This window comes from Mustela nigripes, chromosome 3 (genome assembly GCF_022355385.1).
Source record: "Mustela nigripes isolate SB6536 chromosome 3, MUSNIG.SB6536, whole genome shotgun sequence".
Classification (NCBI taxonomy): Eukaryota; Metazoa; Chordata; class Mammalia; order Carnivora; family Mustelidae; genus Mustela; species Mustela nigripes.
The window spans coordinates 121,559,165-121,577,700 of record NC_081559.1 but is presented as its reverse complement, the minus strand read 5'-3'; the positions used below and the strand labels follow the sequence as shown (position 1 = coordinate 121,577,700).

At 37.7% G+C, this 18,536-nt stretch overlaps 1 protein-coding gene across 2 annotated transcripts in view; it reads left to right on the top strand.

The window, feature by feature from the left end:
* Nucleotides 1-18,536, top strand: part of LYPLA1 (lysophospholipase 1) — a 39,377-nt gene that overhangs the window by 9,461 nt on the left and 11,380 nt on the right. For both annotated transcript variants that reach the window (XM_059394586.1, XM_059394585.1), the window contains 3 exons: nucleotides 12,107-12,172; nucleotides 14,615-14,662; nucleotides 17,140-17,210. In XM_059394586.1, the coding sequence (XP_059250569.1) occupies nucleotides 14,622-14,662; nucleotides 17,140-17,210 (112 nt within the window). In that variant the 5' untranslated portion in view covers nucleotides 12,107-12,172; nucleotides 14,615-14,621. The remainder of the gene's footprint in view (nucleotides 1-12,106; nucleotides 12,173-14,614; nucleotides 14,663-17,139; nucleotides 17,211-18,536) is intronic.

Genomic DNA, 18,536 nt, shown 5'->3' with positions numbered 1-18,536 from the left:
GTGAAGTGAAGTCTTTTGGGTTTTCCACATAAAGTATTATATCATCTGCAAAGAGTGATAGTTTGACTACTTCTTTGCTGATTTGGATGCCTTTAATTTCTTTTTGTTGTCTGATTAGGACCTCTAGTACTGTTTGAATATCAGTGGTGATAATGGACGCCCCTGCCGTGTTCCTGACCTTAGCAGTAGCTCTCAGTTTTTCTCCATTGACAATGATATTTGCAGTGGGTTTTTCATAGATGGCTCTGATGATATTGAGGTATGTACCCTCTATCCCTACACGTTGAAGGGTTTTGATCAAGAAAGGATTCTGTACTTTGTCAAATGCTTTTTCAGCATCCATTGAGAGTATCATATGGTTCTTGTTCTCTCTTTTATTAATGTATTGTATCACATTGATTTGATTTGTGGATGTTGAACCAACCTTGCAACCCTGGAATAAATGCCACTTGATCATGGTGAATATCCTTTTATTTTATAGATTTTATTTATTTATTTGACAGAGAGAGAGATCACAAGTAGGCAGAGAGGCAGACAGAGAGGGGGAAGCAGGCTCTGCACCGAGCAGAGAGGCCAGTGCAGAGCCCGATCCCCGGACCCTAAGATCATGACCTAAACCGAAGGCAAAGGCTTAACCCACTGAGCCACCCAGGCACCCCTGAATAATCCTTTTAATGTATTGTTGGATCCTATTGCCTAGTATTTATGGTGAGAATTTTTGCATCTGTGTTGATCAAGGATATTGGTCTGTAGTTTTCTTTTTTGATGTGTTCTTTGTCTGGTTTTAGGATCAAGGTAATGCTAGCCTTGTAAAATGAGTTTGGAAGTTTTCCTTGTATTTCTATTTTTTGGAACAGTTTCAGGAGAATGGGTATTAATTTTTCTTTAAATGTTTGGTAGAATTCCCCTGGGAAGCCGTCTGGCCCTGGGCTCTTGTTTGTTGGGAGATTTCTGAGGACTGCTTCAATCTCCTTACTAGTTATGGGTCTGTTCAGGTTTTCTATTTCTTTCTGGTTCAGTTGTGGTAGTTTATATGTCTCTAGAAATACATCCATTTCTTCCAGATTGTCAAATTTGTTTTCGTAGAGTTGTTCAGAGGATGTTCTTATAATTGTTTGTATTTCTTTGGTGTTAGTTGTGATCTCTCCTCTTTCATTCATGATTTTATTTATTTGGGTCCTTTCTCTTTTCTTTTTGGTAAGTCTGGCCAGGGTTTATCAGTCTTATTAGTTCTTTCAAAGAACCAGCTCCTAGTTCTGTTGATCTGTTCTACTGTTCTTTTGATTTCTATTTCATTGGTTTCTGCTCTGATCTTTATTATTTCTCTTCTCCTGCTAGGTTTATGCTGTTCTTTCTCCAGTTTCTGTCAGTGTAGGGTTAGATTGTGTACTTGAGACCTTTCTTGTTTCTTGAGAAAGGCTTACATCACTATATACCTTCCTCTCAGGACTGCTGTTGCTGTGTCCCACAGATTTTGAACAGTTGTGTTTTCATTTTCATTTGTTTCCATGAATTTTTTCAGTTCTTCTTTACTTTCCTGGTTCACGCATTCACTCTTTAGAAGGATGCTCGTTAGCCTCCATGTATTTGGGTTCCTTCCAACTTTCTTCTGTTGATTGAGTCTAGCTTCAGAGCATTGTGGTTTAAAAATATGCAGAGAGTGATCCCAGTCTTTTGTTACTGGTTGACACCTGATTTGTAACCCAGGATGTGATCTATTTTGAAGAATGTTCCATGTGCACTATAGAAGAATGTGTATTCTCTTGCTTTGGGATGGAATGTTCTGGATATATCTGAGATGTCCATCTGGTCCAGTGTATTATTTAAGGCCTTTATTTCCTTGTTTGTCTTTTGCTTGGATGATCTGTTCATTTCAGTGAGGGGTTTAGGGATGTTAAAGTCCCCTACTATTATTGTATTATTGTTGATGTGTTTCTTTGATTTTGTTTTTAATCAGTTTACATATTTGGCTGCTCCCATGTTAGGGGCATAGATATTTAAAATTATTAGATCTTCTTGTTGGACTGACCCTTTGAGTATGATATGGTGTCCTTCCTCATCTCTTATAGTCTTTGGCATAAAATCTAATTTATCTGATATTAGGATTGCTACCCCAGGTTCTTTTGATGTCCATTAGTATGGTAAATTGTTTTCCACGCCCTCACTTTAAATCTGGAGGTGTCTTTGGGTCTAAAATGAGTTTCTTGTCGACAGCATATTGATGGGTTTTCTTTTTTTATTCATTCTAATACCCTGTGTCTTTTGATTGGTGCATTTAACCTATTAACATTCAGGGTAACTATTGAAAGATATGAATTTTAATGCCATTGTATTGCCTATAGGGTGACTGTTATTGTATACTGTCTCTGTTCCTTTCTGGTCTACTATTTTTAGACTTTCTCTTTGCTTAGAGGACTCCTTTCAATATTTCCTGTAGGGCTGGTTTGTGTTTACAAATTATTTTAGTTTTGTTTGTCCTGGAAGCTTTTTATCTCTCCTGTTTTCAGTGATAACCTAGCTGGATATAGTTTTCTTGGCTACATGTTTTTTTCATTTAGTGCTTTCAGTATATCACGCCAGTCCTTTCTGGCCCTCCAGGTCTCTATGGATAAATCTGCTGCCAATCTAATATTTTTACCATTCTATGTTACAGACTTCTTGTCCTGAGCTGCTTTTAGGATTTTCTCTTTGTCACTAAGACTAGTAAGTTTACTATTAGATGATGGGGTGTGGACCTATTTTTATTGATTTTGAGGCAGGTTCTCTGTGCCTCCTGGATTTTGATGCATGTTCCATTTGCCATATTAGGGATATTCTCTATAATAATTTGCTCCAGTATACCTTCTGCCCCCCTCTTTCTTCTTCTGGAATCTGAATTATTCTAATATTGTTTTGTCATATGGTATCACTTATCTCTTGAATTTTCCCCTCGTGGTCCAGTAGTAGTTTATCTCTTTTTTGCTGTTTCTTTATTCTCTGTCATTTGGTCTTCTATATCACTAATTCTCTCTTCTGCCTCATTTTCCTAGCAGTAAGATCCTCCATTTTTTATTGTACCTCATCAATAGCTTTTTTGATTTCAGCTTGGGTAGATTTTAGTTCTTTTATTTCTCCAGAAATGGCTTTTATTTCTCCAGACAGGGTTTCTCTAATACCTTCCATGCCTCTTTCGAGGCCGACTAGCACTTCTAGATCTGACATATTACCAATGTCTGTATCGATTAGGTCCCTAGCCTTTGGTACTGCCTCTTGTTCTTTTTTTTTTTTTTTTTTTTGGTGTGTGGTGAGTTTTTCCACTTTGTCATTTATCCAGATAAGTATATATGAACTGGAGAACATAATACTAAAAGGGTGGCAAAGACCCCCAAAAAATGTACGCTAACCAAATCAGAAGAGACCCCAAATTGGGGGAAAAAGAAAGAAAGGGGGTAAAAAGAAATTTTTAAAAAATTTATGTATATAAAAATAAAATTTATGTATATATATTAGACTGATGAATGGAACAGAGCCACTCACTTGGTTTTGGGTGTATTTTGGTCTCTTAGAAGAAACTATCTCCCAAAATTTTAAAGAAAAAAATAATATGTATTCAAAAATAAGGATAAAGATGAACGGATGGAATATGATTGTAAAGATGAAAATTAAAAAAAAAATTGGAAAAAGAAGAAAAAAGTGAAGAGAATTTGCTCAGGCTGGAGACTAGAACAAAGCCCTGTGGTAGATTTAGGGTATATTTTGATCTATTAGAAGAAATGTATCCCAAAATTTTTTAGAAAAACAACAACAACAACCCTGTATGTATACAAGAAATAAAATTAAATACAACAAAGGATAAAATATGACTATAATAATGAAGGTTTAAAAAGATTTTTTTTAGAAAGGTATTGTTAAGATAAACTAGTTATAAAACGTTAAAAGAGGAAAGAGGAAAAGTTAAAAGAATTAGAATAAGAAAAAAAAGTTTTAAAAATTTAATTAACGGGGCGCCTGGGTGGCTCAGTGGGTTAAGGTCTCTGCCTTCGGCTCAGGTCATGATCCCAAGAGTCCTGGGATCGAGCCCCACATCAGACTCTCTGCTCGGCACGGAGCCTGCTTCCACCTCTCTCTCTGCCTACCTCTGCCTACTTGTGATCTCTCTCTCTCTCTGTCTCTGTCAAATAAATAAATAAAATATTTTTAAAAAATTTAATTAACTTGTCAAGACTAAAGAATCATGGGGAGAAAGCCATGAATTCCATGCTCTGGAATTCCACTGTTCTCCTTGATCAGTGAGCTTGGTCTTGGCGTTCTTGCCATCTTCTAGGGGAGGTGCCTGTTGTAGTGATTCTCAAAATGTCTTCGCCTGAGGCGGAATTGCACCACCCTTGCCAGGGGCCGGGCTAAGTAATCTGCTTGGATTCGCTCTCAGGAGCTTTTGTTCCCTGATTGCCCTCCTGTAGAGCTCTGGAGGACAGGAATGGAAATGGCAGCCTCCCAATCTCTGCCCAGAGTAGCCAAGAGCTCGGGGCCCTAGTCCTCATTAGGCCCTTGGAGAAAAGGGGTAAATTACTCCCATCTCCCTGGTCTCAGGCCGCGCCCTGAGCTCACCCGGCCTGTGACCGAGTGTTTCTGTCTCTGGCGCACCGCCCGGTTTGGAGGCTCCAAACCCTGTAGATTCCTGCCATGCTGCTCTTTTGGTGGAAGAAGGTGGGTCTTCCCAGATCTGCTATTTGTGGGGTCCCTGTTCAAAGAGCAGTGGTCCGACTGCCACAGATCACAGTTTAAGGTAACCCCGAGCTGAGAGCTTCCTCCTCAGCTCCATCTCTGTAATTGGCTTCCCCGCTGTGTACCTGCAAGCTCTGCTACACTCAGACACCCCTGATCCTTCTGTGACCCCGCAGGATCTGAGACTGCTGTGTCCCTGCGAGAACTCCACCCCCGCTTAGCCTCTGGAGTGATGTCCCTCAGCAGAGCAGACTTTTAAAAGTTCAGATTTTGTGCTCCATTGCTCCACTGCCTGCCAGGAGCCGGCCCCTCCCACCCCAGGTCTATCTTCCCGTTGCTTCAGATTCACTTCTCCGCTCGTCCTTTCTTTCAGAAAGTGGTCAGTTTTCTGTATCTAGAATTGCTGCTCTTCTCTCTGATCTGTTGGGTTTGTAGTTGTTGGGAATGGTTTGATAACTATCTTACTGAACTCCTCCGACCCAATGTCATCTCAGTCTGCTACTCCTCCACCATCTTGACTGACAATCCACCAGTTACTAGATTTAGGATCCATCCTAATCTTAGAGAATCTCATCTTGATCCTTAACAGATTACATCTGCAAAGAGCCTCTTTCCCAATAAGGGCACATTTTGAGGTTCCAGATGGACAATAATTTTGTGGGGACTATCCAGTCAACTACACCAAAGGTATTCTCTCTGCTGTTTGTACCCTTGTGGTCTCTCACTTTAGGTTCTTTCTGTATGTTTGCACAGTTTTCTCTGCTGACACACTTTCCTTATCACTCCCAAATGGATCAACCCAGCTCTGACTTTTTATCAACCCTAGTTCTGGTGTTTTTTTAAGAATTTGACCCATCTTGGATGCCTGTGTGGCCCACAGGCTAAGTGTCTGCCTTTGGCTTGGGTCATAATCCCAGGGTCTTGGGATCAAGTCCTGTATTGGGCTCCCTGCTCAGCAGGGAGTCTTCCTCTCCCTCTACCCCTCTTCCCACTCGATGTCTCAATCTCTCTCTCTCAAATCAATAAATTATTTAAGAAAAAAAAGAATCTGGCCCATCTTGGGTCACTCTGCTCTTAGCTAGGTAGTTGGTAAGACTCACCAGGATGTGTAAGGGTAATTCTATGGCAGTGATATGCTACTTGGACACAGATGGTGATGAGTTGTGTTTCTTGTGGAATCTTTTGAGTTTTTAGTTCCATACCATTATTACTTTGGAGTAGTGAACATTATGAAAATAGATGTAAGTTACTTTGTAGTCTTTTCTAAAAGGACAGTTCAGAAGTAAAATAGAGTGAACTTGTAATATTTCTTGGGATGTGCCTTGAAATTCACTTTCTGAACCCATAAAACCTTTGTGTGTGTCTGTTTCATTTTCTTTTTGTTTCTAATAATTAAGTGAAATATATTCTCATTGATCTAGGTTTCTGAATATTAGATTCTGTTTAACTGAAGCTCTGTGTAGACTTCTTAAATCTTGAGGTTTCCCCCGACTTTGACAATTATCAAAAGGACAAGTTATAGTCCATAATTCAGTTATAATTATAAATTATAATTCAGACTATAATTCAGTTATAGTCAAAGATTTTTATAATCTGTGAGGACCTTTGAAATCATCTAGTACAGGCAGCACAGATTATGGGTGAAAAAACTGAGAACTGGAAAGGCATTGGTTCTCATACTGTAGCATGCATAAAAGTCACATGGAAGGCTTGATTGTTGGTCCCCACCACCTGAGTTTCTGATTCACTGGGTTTGGGATTCGGCCCAGGAATTTGCATTTCTAACAAGTTCCCAGAAGATTCTGCTGGTCCTGGGGACCACACTTTTAAAAGCCAGTAGACTGAACTGGGGCCACACTTCCTAAAGGCACAGTGGGGACTAGAACTCAAGATTCCTATTCCTTTTTATTATTTCTTAGTATTTCTTATGTTCTTAGTATTTCTTGTGTAGAGGAGTAGTTGGCAAACAGTAGGCCACAGTTCAATTCTGGCCTGCCACTTTTTAAAAACTTACTTAATGTTATTTATTGATAATATGTAATTCACATCCATAAAAGTCACCCTTTTAAAATGTACAATTCCATAGTTTTTAGTATACTTACAGAGTTGTGCAACCATCATTATGTTAATTCCAGAATATTTTCAGCATTCCAAAAGGAAATGGCATACATGTTAGCAGATAGTCCTCATTCCCTTTACTGGCAACCATTAATCTCCTTTCAGATTCTGTGGATTTGTCTGTTCTGGGTATTTCATATAAATGGAATCAGGCAATATATGATGTTTTGTGTCTAAATTCTTTCACATAGTATGTTTTTCAGGTTCATTCATGTTGTAATGTGTCCTGGTATTTTATTCCCTTTATTGCCAAATAATTTTCTGTGGAGGGGTATCCATGTATTGATCTTAGGATATACCATGTTTCTTAAATTCATCAGTTGATGAACATTTCAATTGTTTCCACTTTCTGGCTATTAGAAGTAGTGCTACTCTGAACATCCATTTGTAAGAATTTACCTAAACACAGGCTTTTAGTTCACTTGAATAATTGCTGAGTCAGTGGTAATTGTTTAACCTTTTGAGGAACTCCCAGACTGTTGTCCCCAGTGGCTGTACCATTTTACATTTCTACCAATAGTGTATGAGTGTTCTGATTTCTCCACATTCTCACCAGTATTTGTTGTTACCTTTCTTTTTTTTATTATAACCATCCTATTGGGTCTAAAGTATTAATCTCATTTTGGTTTTTAATTACACTTCCTAATGACTAATAATTTGGTCATCTTTTCATGTGCTTATTTGTGATTTATATATTTTCACTAAAGAAACATCTATTCAATACCTTTGCCATTATTTTTTTTTTTTAATTTATTTTAAAAGATTTTATTTACTTATTTGACAGAGAAAACAAGAGAGAGGGAGCACAAGCAGGTTCCTTGCTGAGCAAGGAGCCAGGTGCTGGGCTCCATCCCAGGACCATGAGATCTTGACCTGAGCCAAAGGCAAACGCTTAAGCATCTGAGCCACCCAGGCACCCAGTTTTTAATCCTGATAAGTTCCGGTTGATTTTTTTTTTTTTTTTTTTTTTGGTTGCTTGTGCTTTTGGTGTTTATATCTGAGAAATCATTGTGTATCATTGGTACCAAGCTTCTCCAGTTGTTAATCTTTTATGACATTGTGCATTTGTCCATGCTCTCAAAGCTCTTTCTCTGTTTTTATATGTATACGTATATATCTTTCTCTGTTTTATATGTGTACGTATATACTTATTATTTGGTGATCAAAGTCTTTTTTTTTAAGTCTTTGAAATCAGCCTGATAGAAGCATGATCTTCCATCATCACTAATTATTCCAGTGTTGCCCACGCGTGAGGATACTGTACCTGACCAGCATACGGCACTCCAAAGTAGGAATTCAGCATTGATCCAGTACTACCATCCAGTCCAAAGAATCCATTCAAGTTTTTCCAGCTTTCTTAATTATGTTTCCTTCCTGGTCCAAGATCCTTTCCAGTAATTTGTGCTTTATTTAGAAACAGTTTATTAGCCTTTCATATCCTTCATATTTTTAAAATGTGGAGGTACCTCTGTACCTTCTATAGAGTGACCCTTAGATTGAATTTAATGTCTCATGACTGGATTTAGGTCATTTATGCCTTTTTAATTCTTTTTATAATGATTTGGGATGTAATTTGATTACCACACAATTCACCCATTTGAATTCTGAGGTGCAGTCTTTAATATATTCACAAAGCAGTGAAACCATTTTTATCACTCCAAAAGGAAACCTTGTACTCTTTTTTTTACCCCCAAGTCCCCTAGGTAACTAAGCTTTCTTTCCTTTTTTTTTTTTTTTTTAAGATTTTATTTATTTGATAGAGACACAGCGAGAGAGGGAACACAAGCAAGGGGTGTGTGAGAGGGAGAAGCAGGCTTCCCACTAAGCGGGAGCCCGATGCAGGGCTGGATCCCAGGACCTTGGGATCATGACCTGAGCCCAAGGCAGATGCCCAAAGATTGAGCCACCCAGGTGCCCACTAAGCTACTTTATCTTTATAGATTTAGCTATCCTGGACATTTCATATAAATGGAATTATAATATAATATATGGTCTTTTGTAATTGGCTTTCTTTACTTAACATAATATTTTTAAAGTTCATGCATGTTGTAATATATATAGGAATTTTATTCCTTTTTATTGTTCATCATATTCCTTTGAGTAAAATTGCTGGGTCATATGGTAGCTTCATGTTACTAGCAGTATGTGAAAATTCTGCTTTCTTCCCATCCTCATTAACACTTGTTATCGTCTTTTTGATTATGGCCATCCTAGTGGGTGTGAAGTAGTATCTCATTGTGGTTTTATTTGCATTTACATAATGACTAATAAGGTTGAGGATCTTTTCCTGTACCTGTTGGCCATTTGTATATCTTTGGAGAAGTGTCTGTTCAAGTCCTTCACCTCTACTTTTAGGTTGTCTTTTTGTTTGTGGGTTTTTTTTTTAATTTTATTTATTTATTTCACAGAAATCACAAGTAGGCAGAGAGGCAGGCAGAGAGAGAGAGGAGAAAGCAGGCTTCCTGCAGAGCAGAGAGCCCGACGATGTGATGTGGGGCTCTATCCCGGGATCCTGAGATCATGACCTGAGCTGAAGGCAGAGGCTTGACCCACAGAGCCACCCAGGTGCCCCAGTTGTTTGTGGGTTTTAATAATTGTTTATGTGTTATGGATACTGCATCCTTATTGAATATGGTTTGCAAATAATTTTCCATTCTGTAGTTTATCTTTTTCTTCATAGTGCCCTCTGAAGCATAATAGTGTGGTTTTTTTTTTTTTTAAGATTGTATTTATTTACTTGACAGAGAGAGATCACAAGTAGGCAGAGGCAGGTAGAGATTGGGGGGGGGGGGGAGCAGGCTCCCTGCTGAGCAGAGAGCCCCATGCAGGGCTCGATCCCAGGACCCTGGGATCATGACCTGAGCCGAAGGCAGAGGCTTTAACCCACTGAGCCACCCAGGCGCCCCAGCATAATAGTCTTTAATTTTGATGATTAATTTTTTTTCTTCGTTGTTTGTGCTTTTAGTGTCTAAGAAGAAACCATGGCCAAATCCAACATCACAAGATTTTCATACATTTTCTTCTAGGAGTTTTATAGTTTTATCTCTTACATTTAAGTCTTTGGTACATTTTGAGTTAATTTTTTTGTATGGTGTGAGCTAGGAGTTCAACTTCTCCTGTTGCATCCCAGCTACTTTTGTTGAAAAGATTATTCTTTCCTCATTGATTTTTCTCAGGGACACCTTTTCAGAAATAAGTTAACCATAAATGGTGGGTTTATTTCTGTATTTTCAAATCTGTTGATTTATAGATCTTTCCTTGTTTCAGTACCACTCTGTCTTTATTACTATTGCTTTATAGTAGCTTTGAAATTGGGAAGTGTGAGTCCTTCACCGTTACTCTTTTTTTAAGATTGTTTTGAGTCTTCTGGGTCTCTTACATGTGCAACTGAATTTTAGAATTGGCTTGTCAATTTCTGCAAAGCCAGCTGTGATTCTAATAAAGATTGCATTGACTCTGTATATCATTTTGGGAGTACTGCCACCTTAAGAATATTACGTCTTGGACTTCTGGGTGGCTTAATTAGTTGAGCATCCAACTTTTGATTTCCCTTAAGTCATGATCTCAGGGTCCTGAGATGAGACCCTTGTCAGGCTCCACACTCAGCAGGGAATCTGCTTGAAGATTCTCTCCCTTTACCCGTCCTGCCACTTGCACACTCTTTTTCTCTACAATAAATAAATGAATGTTTAAAAAGAAGAATATTAAGTCTTTTGGTCCTTGAACATGGGATGTACATTTATATGTCTTTAATTTCTTTCAACATTTTGGTAGTTTTCATAATGAAGCTTCATAAAAATATCTCATGTATCTACATACACATATACAAAAGACACACATGAACTCACATAAACACACATGTACACATGCAAAACACATGTACAGCTCTAGAATAGTGCCTGACTCATAGCTAGTGTTATGTGTTAAAATTAGTTCTTTGTTACTAATTTTTCTATATGTCTTTAACACTTTTGAGAAGGTGGATTAAAATAGAGAAATAGTTAATAGAAAATAATTTAACATTTATTTATTTAATTTCTAAGAAAGATTTGTTTATTTTAGAGAGAGAGTGTGCGTGTGCGAGTGGGGAAAGGGGCAGAGGGAGAGAGACTTCACACAGACTCCCCACTGAGCACAGAGCCCATCACAGGTATTGATAATGAGCTGAACCAAACCCTGCTTTAACTGACTGAGCCACCCAGGCACCACATTATTTATTTAATTTTAGTTTTTAAATTTTAGGGTTTTTAAAATTTTTAATTATTTTTAAAATTTAAGTAGGGGCTTGAACTCATGACCAATGGAGATCACATCTTCTACCAGCTAAGCCAGCCAGGCACCATTTAAGTTAATTTTACTTTATCCTTTGGTAAAAATAACGTGTTAGGGGATCCTACCTGGCTCAGTTAGTTAAGCAGCTGACTCTTGATTTCTGTTCGGGTCATGATCTCAGGGTCATGGAATCAAGCTCCACGTTGGCTCCATGCTGGTTGTGGAGATTGAGATTCTTTCTCCCCTCTGCCCCTTCCCCCCAAAATAAAAAAACTTAAAAAAAAAGTAACATGTAAAAAGTATCAGTTATAATGTCAAATGTAAACAAGCAGGAAACTGTATGTATGTATGGTATCCCATTTTTGTAAAATCTGTTATCTGTTCTTAAGTGATAAACATGAAAGAATTGGAAAGATACATCAGAAGATTAACTGCTTATTTCTGGCTTGAAGGATTCTGATGATTTTTCTAGTACTCCATTTTGAACATGTATATGTACATGATACAAGTAAAGAATGTGAAAGTTATTTTTAGAAGTGCAGTAAACATGTAGAGTTTATTTATTTATTTATTAGCATGTTGAGTTTAAGATAACGGATTTACTCCTGAGACGACTTTTGTCATTATATGGTAATTCACATTATATAATATAAATTGTATTATCTGTCTGGCCTATTTTGTTAGGCACATTGTTGTGAGATTATAAAGAGATCAGCATATCTGTGTTTTGCAAATTATAAGGCCTTATAGAAATATATGGAAGAAAACACACTGCTCTTCAGAAATCAGGAGACATCATCTTAACTTGTAGGTAAAGCTTGAGCTGTATTAGTCTTTGGGTTGTTTCTGGGTTGGTTGTGGTATTTTGCTACCATTGATGGTCCACACTTCTAAGATTTTATAAGGAGTTAACATTTATCCTTGCAAGTTTTTAAAAGTTACTGTTCTGTTACTAATTTATTGGGATTTAAAATCGTATCTAATGGCAACATTCAAATAATTTCTCTACCAGGCATGGATGGGCAGAAGCCTTTGCAGGTATCAGAAGTTCACATATCAAATACATCTGCCCACATGCGTAAGTATTTTAATCTTTACATTTGTGATTCAGAATCTGGAGAAGAATTGTGATAGCTTTACTTTCCTAGAAAAGGATTTGAATATAACCAGCTTTTATCCTTCTAAGTATTCAGTTTAAAAATAAAGATTAGTAAATATTTTAAAACTAAACTGGTAACTTGGCTACATAGAATTTTTTTTTTCTTTTTCGTTGGGAAATTTAAAATAATGCTTTTGTGGAGGTCAGTCGAACTCAGGCTTAGAAAAATTCCTTTAGATACACAAACATCTGAGATCTAAGGATATCCCAGAAGGGGATTTATTTACTTGTCAGGTTTGTGAGAGATCTTTATTTACTGTGTTGAAAACAATCCTAAATTTTATCAGCTAAAGGCAATGGGATGTACGTGGAAAGAACACAGGTTTTGAAGTCTGATAGATTTGGTTTCGAATTCTGAAAATGTTTGTGGATGTCTTGAGCAAACTCAGAAAATTGCTGAGATTGGCAAGGTTTTAGGTAAAAAGGTTGCTGAGAGACAGTAGCTGTGAAGGCAAATGGGATTAGATTCGTGCTAATAGGTTAATAATTCATCCTCAGAAGTGGTAGTAGCAGTAGAGCTGATAAATGTGAAAGAGAAAATGGAACGAGGAAAAATACCTGATGAGGTAAGAAAACTTTTTGTCCCCTTTTTATCCTGAAACAGAAGTTTTTGTTTTTGTTTTTAAAGATTTTATTTGACAGAGAGAGATCACAAGTAGGCAGAGAGGCAGCCAGAGAGAGCAGGGAAGTAGGCTCCCCACTGAGCAGAAAGCCTGATGAGGGGATCAGTCCCAGGATCCTGATTTTATTTATTTATTTGACAGACAGATCACAAGTAGGCAGACAGAGAGAGGGGAGGAAGCAGGCTCCCCGCCGAGCAGAGAGCCCGATGCCGATGCCGGGCTCGATCCCAGTACCCTGGGATCACGACCTGAGCCGAAGGCAGAGACTTACCCACTGAGCCACCCAAGCACCCCTGTAAGACAGAATTCTTGATTATGTTAGTATTTCTGCTGTATTGTTACTGGCCCCAGGATTGATTTTATTTAAGGCTATTCCCAGTCTAGGGAAATTCATGTCTTTAAAGAAATTTTTTTTTTTTTTAAACCTCTGAACTCTTTTTTTTTTTTTTTAATTTATACACTTTTTTTTCTTTTGCATGAAACAGTCTCAGTTAATGGGATGACTACACTTCAAGATTTGAACTCTGCTTTAAAAGTAATAATGACCTAGTCCAAAACTTTTAGAAATAACAATAAAGGAACCAAAAAACCTGGAAAATTCTACAGTGAGCTCCAATTAGAAAGGTCTTCAAAAGTTTTTTTTTTTTTCTCTTAACCCTTACAATGGAAGAGATATTTAAACTAATGCTCTAGATTGCATGTGCATCTTTCTTTTTCAGTTTTTCTTCTCTTATGTCCAGTAATCCTAAACTCTGATTTAACCCAGTCCTTTTTGTTTGTTTGTTTAAAGAGAGAGGAAAGGAATGCATTTTAGCTTTCCTTTGTTTGCAAAATTCAGCTGCTGACCTATCAGCCTTCCCTGTTTTCTTAAATATCAGATTGGTAGCCTAAGATTTTGTAACCTCTAAGGTAGACTTGTTTCATGAATTAGAAGGTTAGTGATGAGATGTAATTCTAGTGTATTTTTCTTTTCTTTTGTACCTAGCTATATTCAGGTTTCCAGCAGATTTTTCATCACAAACCTGTATAGTGGATGCTTAAGCAAAACTTATATTTCCCATATTTATTTAGAGATCTCTTAAATAACCACATACAGGGGTGCCTGGGTGGCTCAGTGGGTTAAGGCCTCTGCCTTCTGGCTCAGGTCATCATCCCAAGGTCCTGGGATCGAGCCCTGCGTCGGGCTCTCTGCTCAGCGGGGAGCCTTTTTTCCCCTCTCTCTGTCTGCTTCTCTACCTACTTGTGATCTCTGTCTGTCAAATGAATAAATAAAATCTTAAAAAAAAAAAATAACCACGTACGTAAATAAAACTTAAAATATAAGCAAAAATGTAATCTGACCATATGGGAATTGCTGCTACTTTATCTGTGCGGTACATTGCTTGTTTCCTTAAACCCTTAGCCAGAGTCTCATATTTTATACATTTCCAACTGTCTTGGTTACGTGTTTTCCTGGTCATGTTTGGTTTGAAAGTATTAAATAAGGGAGTTGAGAAAGGGAAGTGTTTTTTATTTGCCAAGCTTAGTCCTTTCCAGCTGTTGCTCCATCTTCAGAATACAGGATATGTAGAAAAAATGACATAGTTGTGGATGCAGTGATACAGTTCATATGTTAAAATTGTAGCATACAGTTTTGTGTAAACCTCAAGTAATTATTTGTTCTTAATTGATGAAATTTATCAGGTTTTATGCCTTGTTACATTACTCTTATTTTGCTGTTTTTTTCTTTCCCGCATAGACCAATTATGCCTGTAACGTTGAATATGAACATGGCTATGCCTTCTTGGTAAGTCAGAATTATTCAGTAAGAACTTTTTATTTGTACTTAACTTTTGTGTTTTTTGTTTGTTTTAACTGGAAGTGCTTTTGTGTGTAACAATTCTTAATTATCTTTTTAGGTTGCAAAGTTATATAATTAACTTTAAATTTAACCTTAAACCTTCAAGTTTAACCTTAAGGTTTTGTATTTTAGATTCAGGGGTAACCTTAAGGAGCTGTACCAACAGGTAGAAATACAGTAGAAAATGGGTAGACAGAAATACTGTAGAAAATAATCTCTTACTGCTTAGTAACCTTTACTCATTTCACTGACCCATCATTTGAATGATCCCGTGTGCCATACACTCTAATGAAGCAGCAGCCTCTCTCCCTTCCAATTTCTTCCCCCCCCCCCACAAATATTTATTTATTTATTTATTTGACAGAAAGACAGAGATCACAAACAGACAGAACAGCAGGCAGAGAGAGAGGGGGAGCAGAGAGCCTGAGCAGAGAGCCTGATGCGGGGCTAGAACCCAGAACCTTGAGATAGGACCCGAACGGAGGGCAGAGGCTTAACCCATTGAGCCACCCAGGCGCCCCTCCCTTCCAATTTCTTGCCTGTCTGGAGAGTTGACAAGCTTTTAAGGAAACCACTTCCTCTTCCACCCCCTCAAGATATTTTTACATTACCTTCTATGTTTTTACTTATTTTTTAGTCTCTCAGGGATCTTGTTAGTTTCTACTATGGAAGCAGGACAATAAGAGCAGCAGATTGGTAAAAGCCGCTCTTTCTCATCAAAATCTAGATCAGTGATGCTTAGTGTCATTTTAATAATTTTTTAAAATGTTTAATTTTTTAAGTTAACATATAATGTATTATTTGTTTTGGGGTACAGTTCTGTGATTCATCAGTCTTATACAAGACCCAGCGCCCACCACAACACATACTCTCTCCAATGTCCATCACCCAGCTACCCCATTCCATGCCCTCTTTCCCCTCCAGCAAACCTCAGTTTGTTTTCTAAGATTAAGAGTCTCTCATGGTTTTTTTCCCTCTCTGGTTTCCTCTTGTTTCATTTTCTTCCTCTCTCTCCTTATGATCCTCTGTCCTATTTCTTAAATTCTGCATATCAGTGAGATCATATGATAATTGTCTTTCTCTGATTGACTTATTCCACTTAGCATAATACCCTCTAGTTCCATGTACATCGTTGCAAATGTCAAGATTTCAGTTTTGATGGCTGCATAATATTCCTCTGTGTGTGTGTGTACCACATTTTCTTTATCCATTTATCTTTCGATGACATCTGGGCTCTTTCCACAGTTTGGCTGTTGCAGATATTGCTGCTATAAACATTGGGGTTAGAGGTGCCCCTTCAGATCACTACATTTGTATAAATGCCCCGTAGTGCTATTGCCAGGTTGTAGCATAGCTCTATTTTCAACTTTTTTTTTTTTTTTTAAGATTTTATTTATTTGATAGAGAGAAATCACAAGTAGACGGAGAGGCAGACAGAGAGAGAGAGGGGAAGCAGGCTCCCTGCTGAGCAGAGAGCCCGATGCGGGACTCGACCCCAGGACCCTGAGATCATGACCTGAGCCGAAGGCAGCAGCTTAACCCACTGAGCCACCCAGGTGCCCCCTCTATTTTCAACTTTTTGAGGAACCTCTATACTGTTTTCCAGAGTGGCTGTACCAGCTTGCATTCCCACCCTTGTGTGTTTTATATCAGGAAGTAGAGTCAGTTCTTTGTTCCTCTAAGCTACTTCCAGTCTATTGTCATCTTGTCTTCTCTGCTTGTTCCCACCCATATCTTACCCACCCCTTCACTTGCTTTTTATCTCTTCTGGATTCCTTGACAGCTTTCACAAGTTCCTGCCTGCTGTGCCCATTGGTTCTTTCATCTTCCCTCTCTGGCAAAATTCCCATTCAGAACAGAATTTCTGGATAATGTGGCTAGAGACCATTAATGAAAGGATGTAACTTTTAGAGAAATGGAAAGGGCCAGAGGAAACCTTCCCTTGGGTCTCTAGTTGGAGGTATCTACTATGTGTGATGAAAAAGTTTTACAGAATGTGGATAGAGCTCGGTATAATTCCTCTGCTCAATACATGTGAAGGTAGTGCATGTAAGAGTGACATGGTAAATAGCTCTGTTCCATCATATTGACTTATGATACAGTAGAAGGGGAAAGGAATGGCTGGAATTTATTACAAACTTTTTAGGGGGGTGTGTGTTGAGATTCTTGCTTGGCTGTAAGATTAGACTAGATGTTCTTACCATAAAATTATGTGGCATTATGATTTTTTAACATTAAATCTGTATCTAGTTGGTGAAAGGAACAAGTGGAATGTTAGAATCACACATTTAAGTTAATTTTTTGGCCTCTGTAGAAATTTTGTTTTGAGTTTCATTTTCATGGTTAGCCCTTTTTATCTTGAATTTAGTGAAACATACTTTTAGAATCAAATAGCTCTTTTAAGATTTTGCCTTATTTTCCAGGTTTGATATTACTGGACTTTTACCAGAGTCACAGGAGGATGAACCTGGAATTAAACAGGCAGCAGAAAATGGTAAGTACAGAAATATTTTACAAAGACAAAAAAGCATTCTTTTTTTACTAGGTTCAATAGTTTTATTGGTGTTGATAAAATAATATATAATTATCTGAACTTAGGAAGTGATGCTATTTCCTTCCTTTGTGATGACTCTCTAACTTGTTTGCCATGATGGCTACATGGACTCCCCTAACTGTAAATGAAGATGAGGTAAATGGGGAAGAATGGCCTTTATCAAACTTTATTGTATTTATTATTTCAGTTGGATACATAATTTTGCTTTGATTTACATAGACTAATAGAGAAAATAGTAATTTTCTTTCTTCATTAAGGAGACTTGAAATAAGGTTGGGTATAGTGATAGAATCATACATAACGTAATTTATATTGGGTAATTTTCATGTGGTGATAATAATAGATGCCACTGATTGAATACTTAATTGTTAAACAATCCAGGTAATTCTTGTAAATAATCTCATTTAAGACTTCTATGACATAAGTCTTAGCTCTACTTTACAGAATCTCCAAAGTGTGTTCTCTGGTTGGTATTCCATGTTTCTTATGGACGTGATAATTCCATTTATTTTTAGAGTGAAATCATAAAGAACACTAGCTAATTGGGAGAAATCTGATTTTAGAAAATGTATAGAGTCATCCTTTTATGAATGTGCTGAAGTTTTTACAAATAGATGGGATCACTGGGATTGACTTAAGAATAATCGGGTGGTGACGCAGCAGATATTGATGAAACAAGCCTGGCTGTGAATTGATAGTTGCAGAAGTGAGGTGATGTGCACCTGAGAGTTACTGCACACTTTCTATTTTTAGATTTGTTTGAAAATTTGCAAAATGGCTTAAAAACCAGTGGGATCCTTTTCAAAAATGTTAAAATGTTTCTAAAGAAGAACTCTTAAAAACTTCAAAACAGGGAAGATACACTCAAAATGCACTGGCAATTTGGTATGGTCAAACCAAGAACACTGGCTTTTAGGATCATCAAAATGTAGGTCGAATCGAGAATCCTGGAGCTAGGATTTTTTTAAACAATAATTTGATGACAAAAATAAGTATTGGGTTTGGGAGTGAGTTGTTAGATCTTGTGGAAGGTAGGAGAAGGGCAGGGCCTTGTGGAGAAGACTGGTAGGCCTAGTAATTTCCAGAGTGAAAAGTTCCACCCTAGTGATAGAGTTGGCCTGTGACATACTTGACGTTTCTTTCCTTTCCAAGGTGATGTATTACTGGAGAAAGTGAGGCTCAGACTCAGAGCTAGGAAAGAAGGGAGCCTCTGTTGGAGGCCTTTAAGAGTAAGCTCCTGAACAAAGAAAAAAAGTGCTCTGGTTA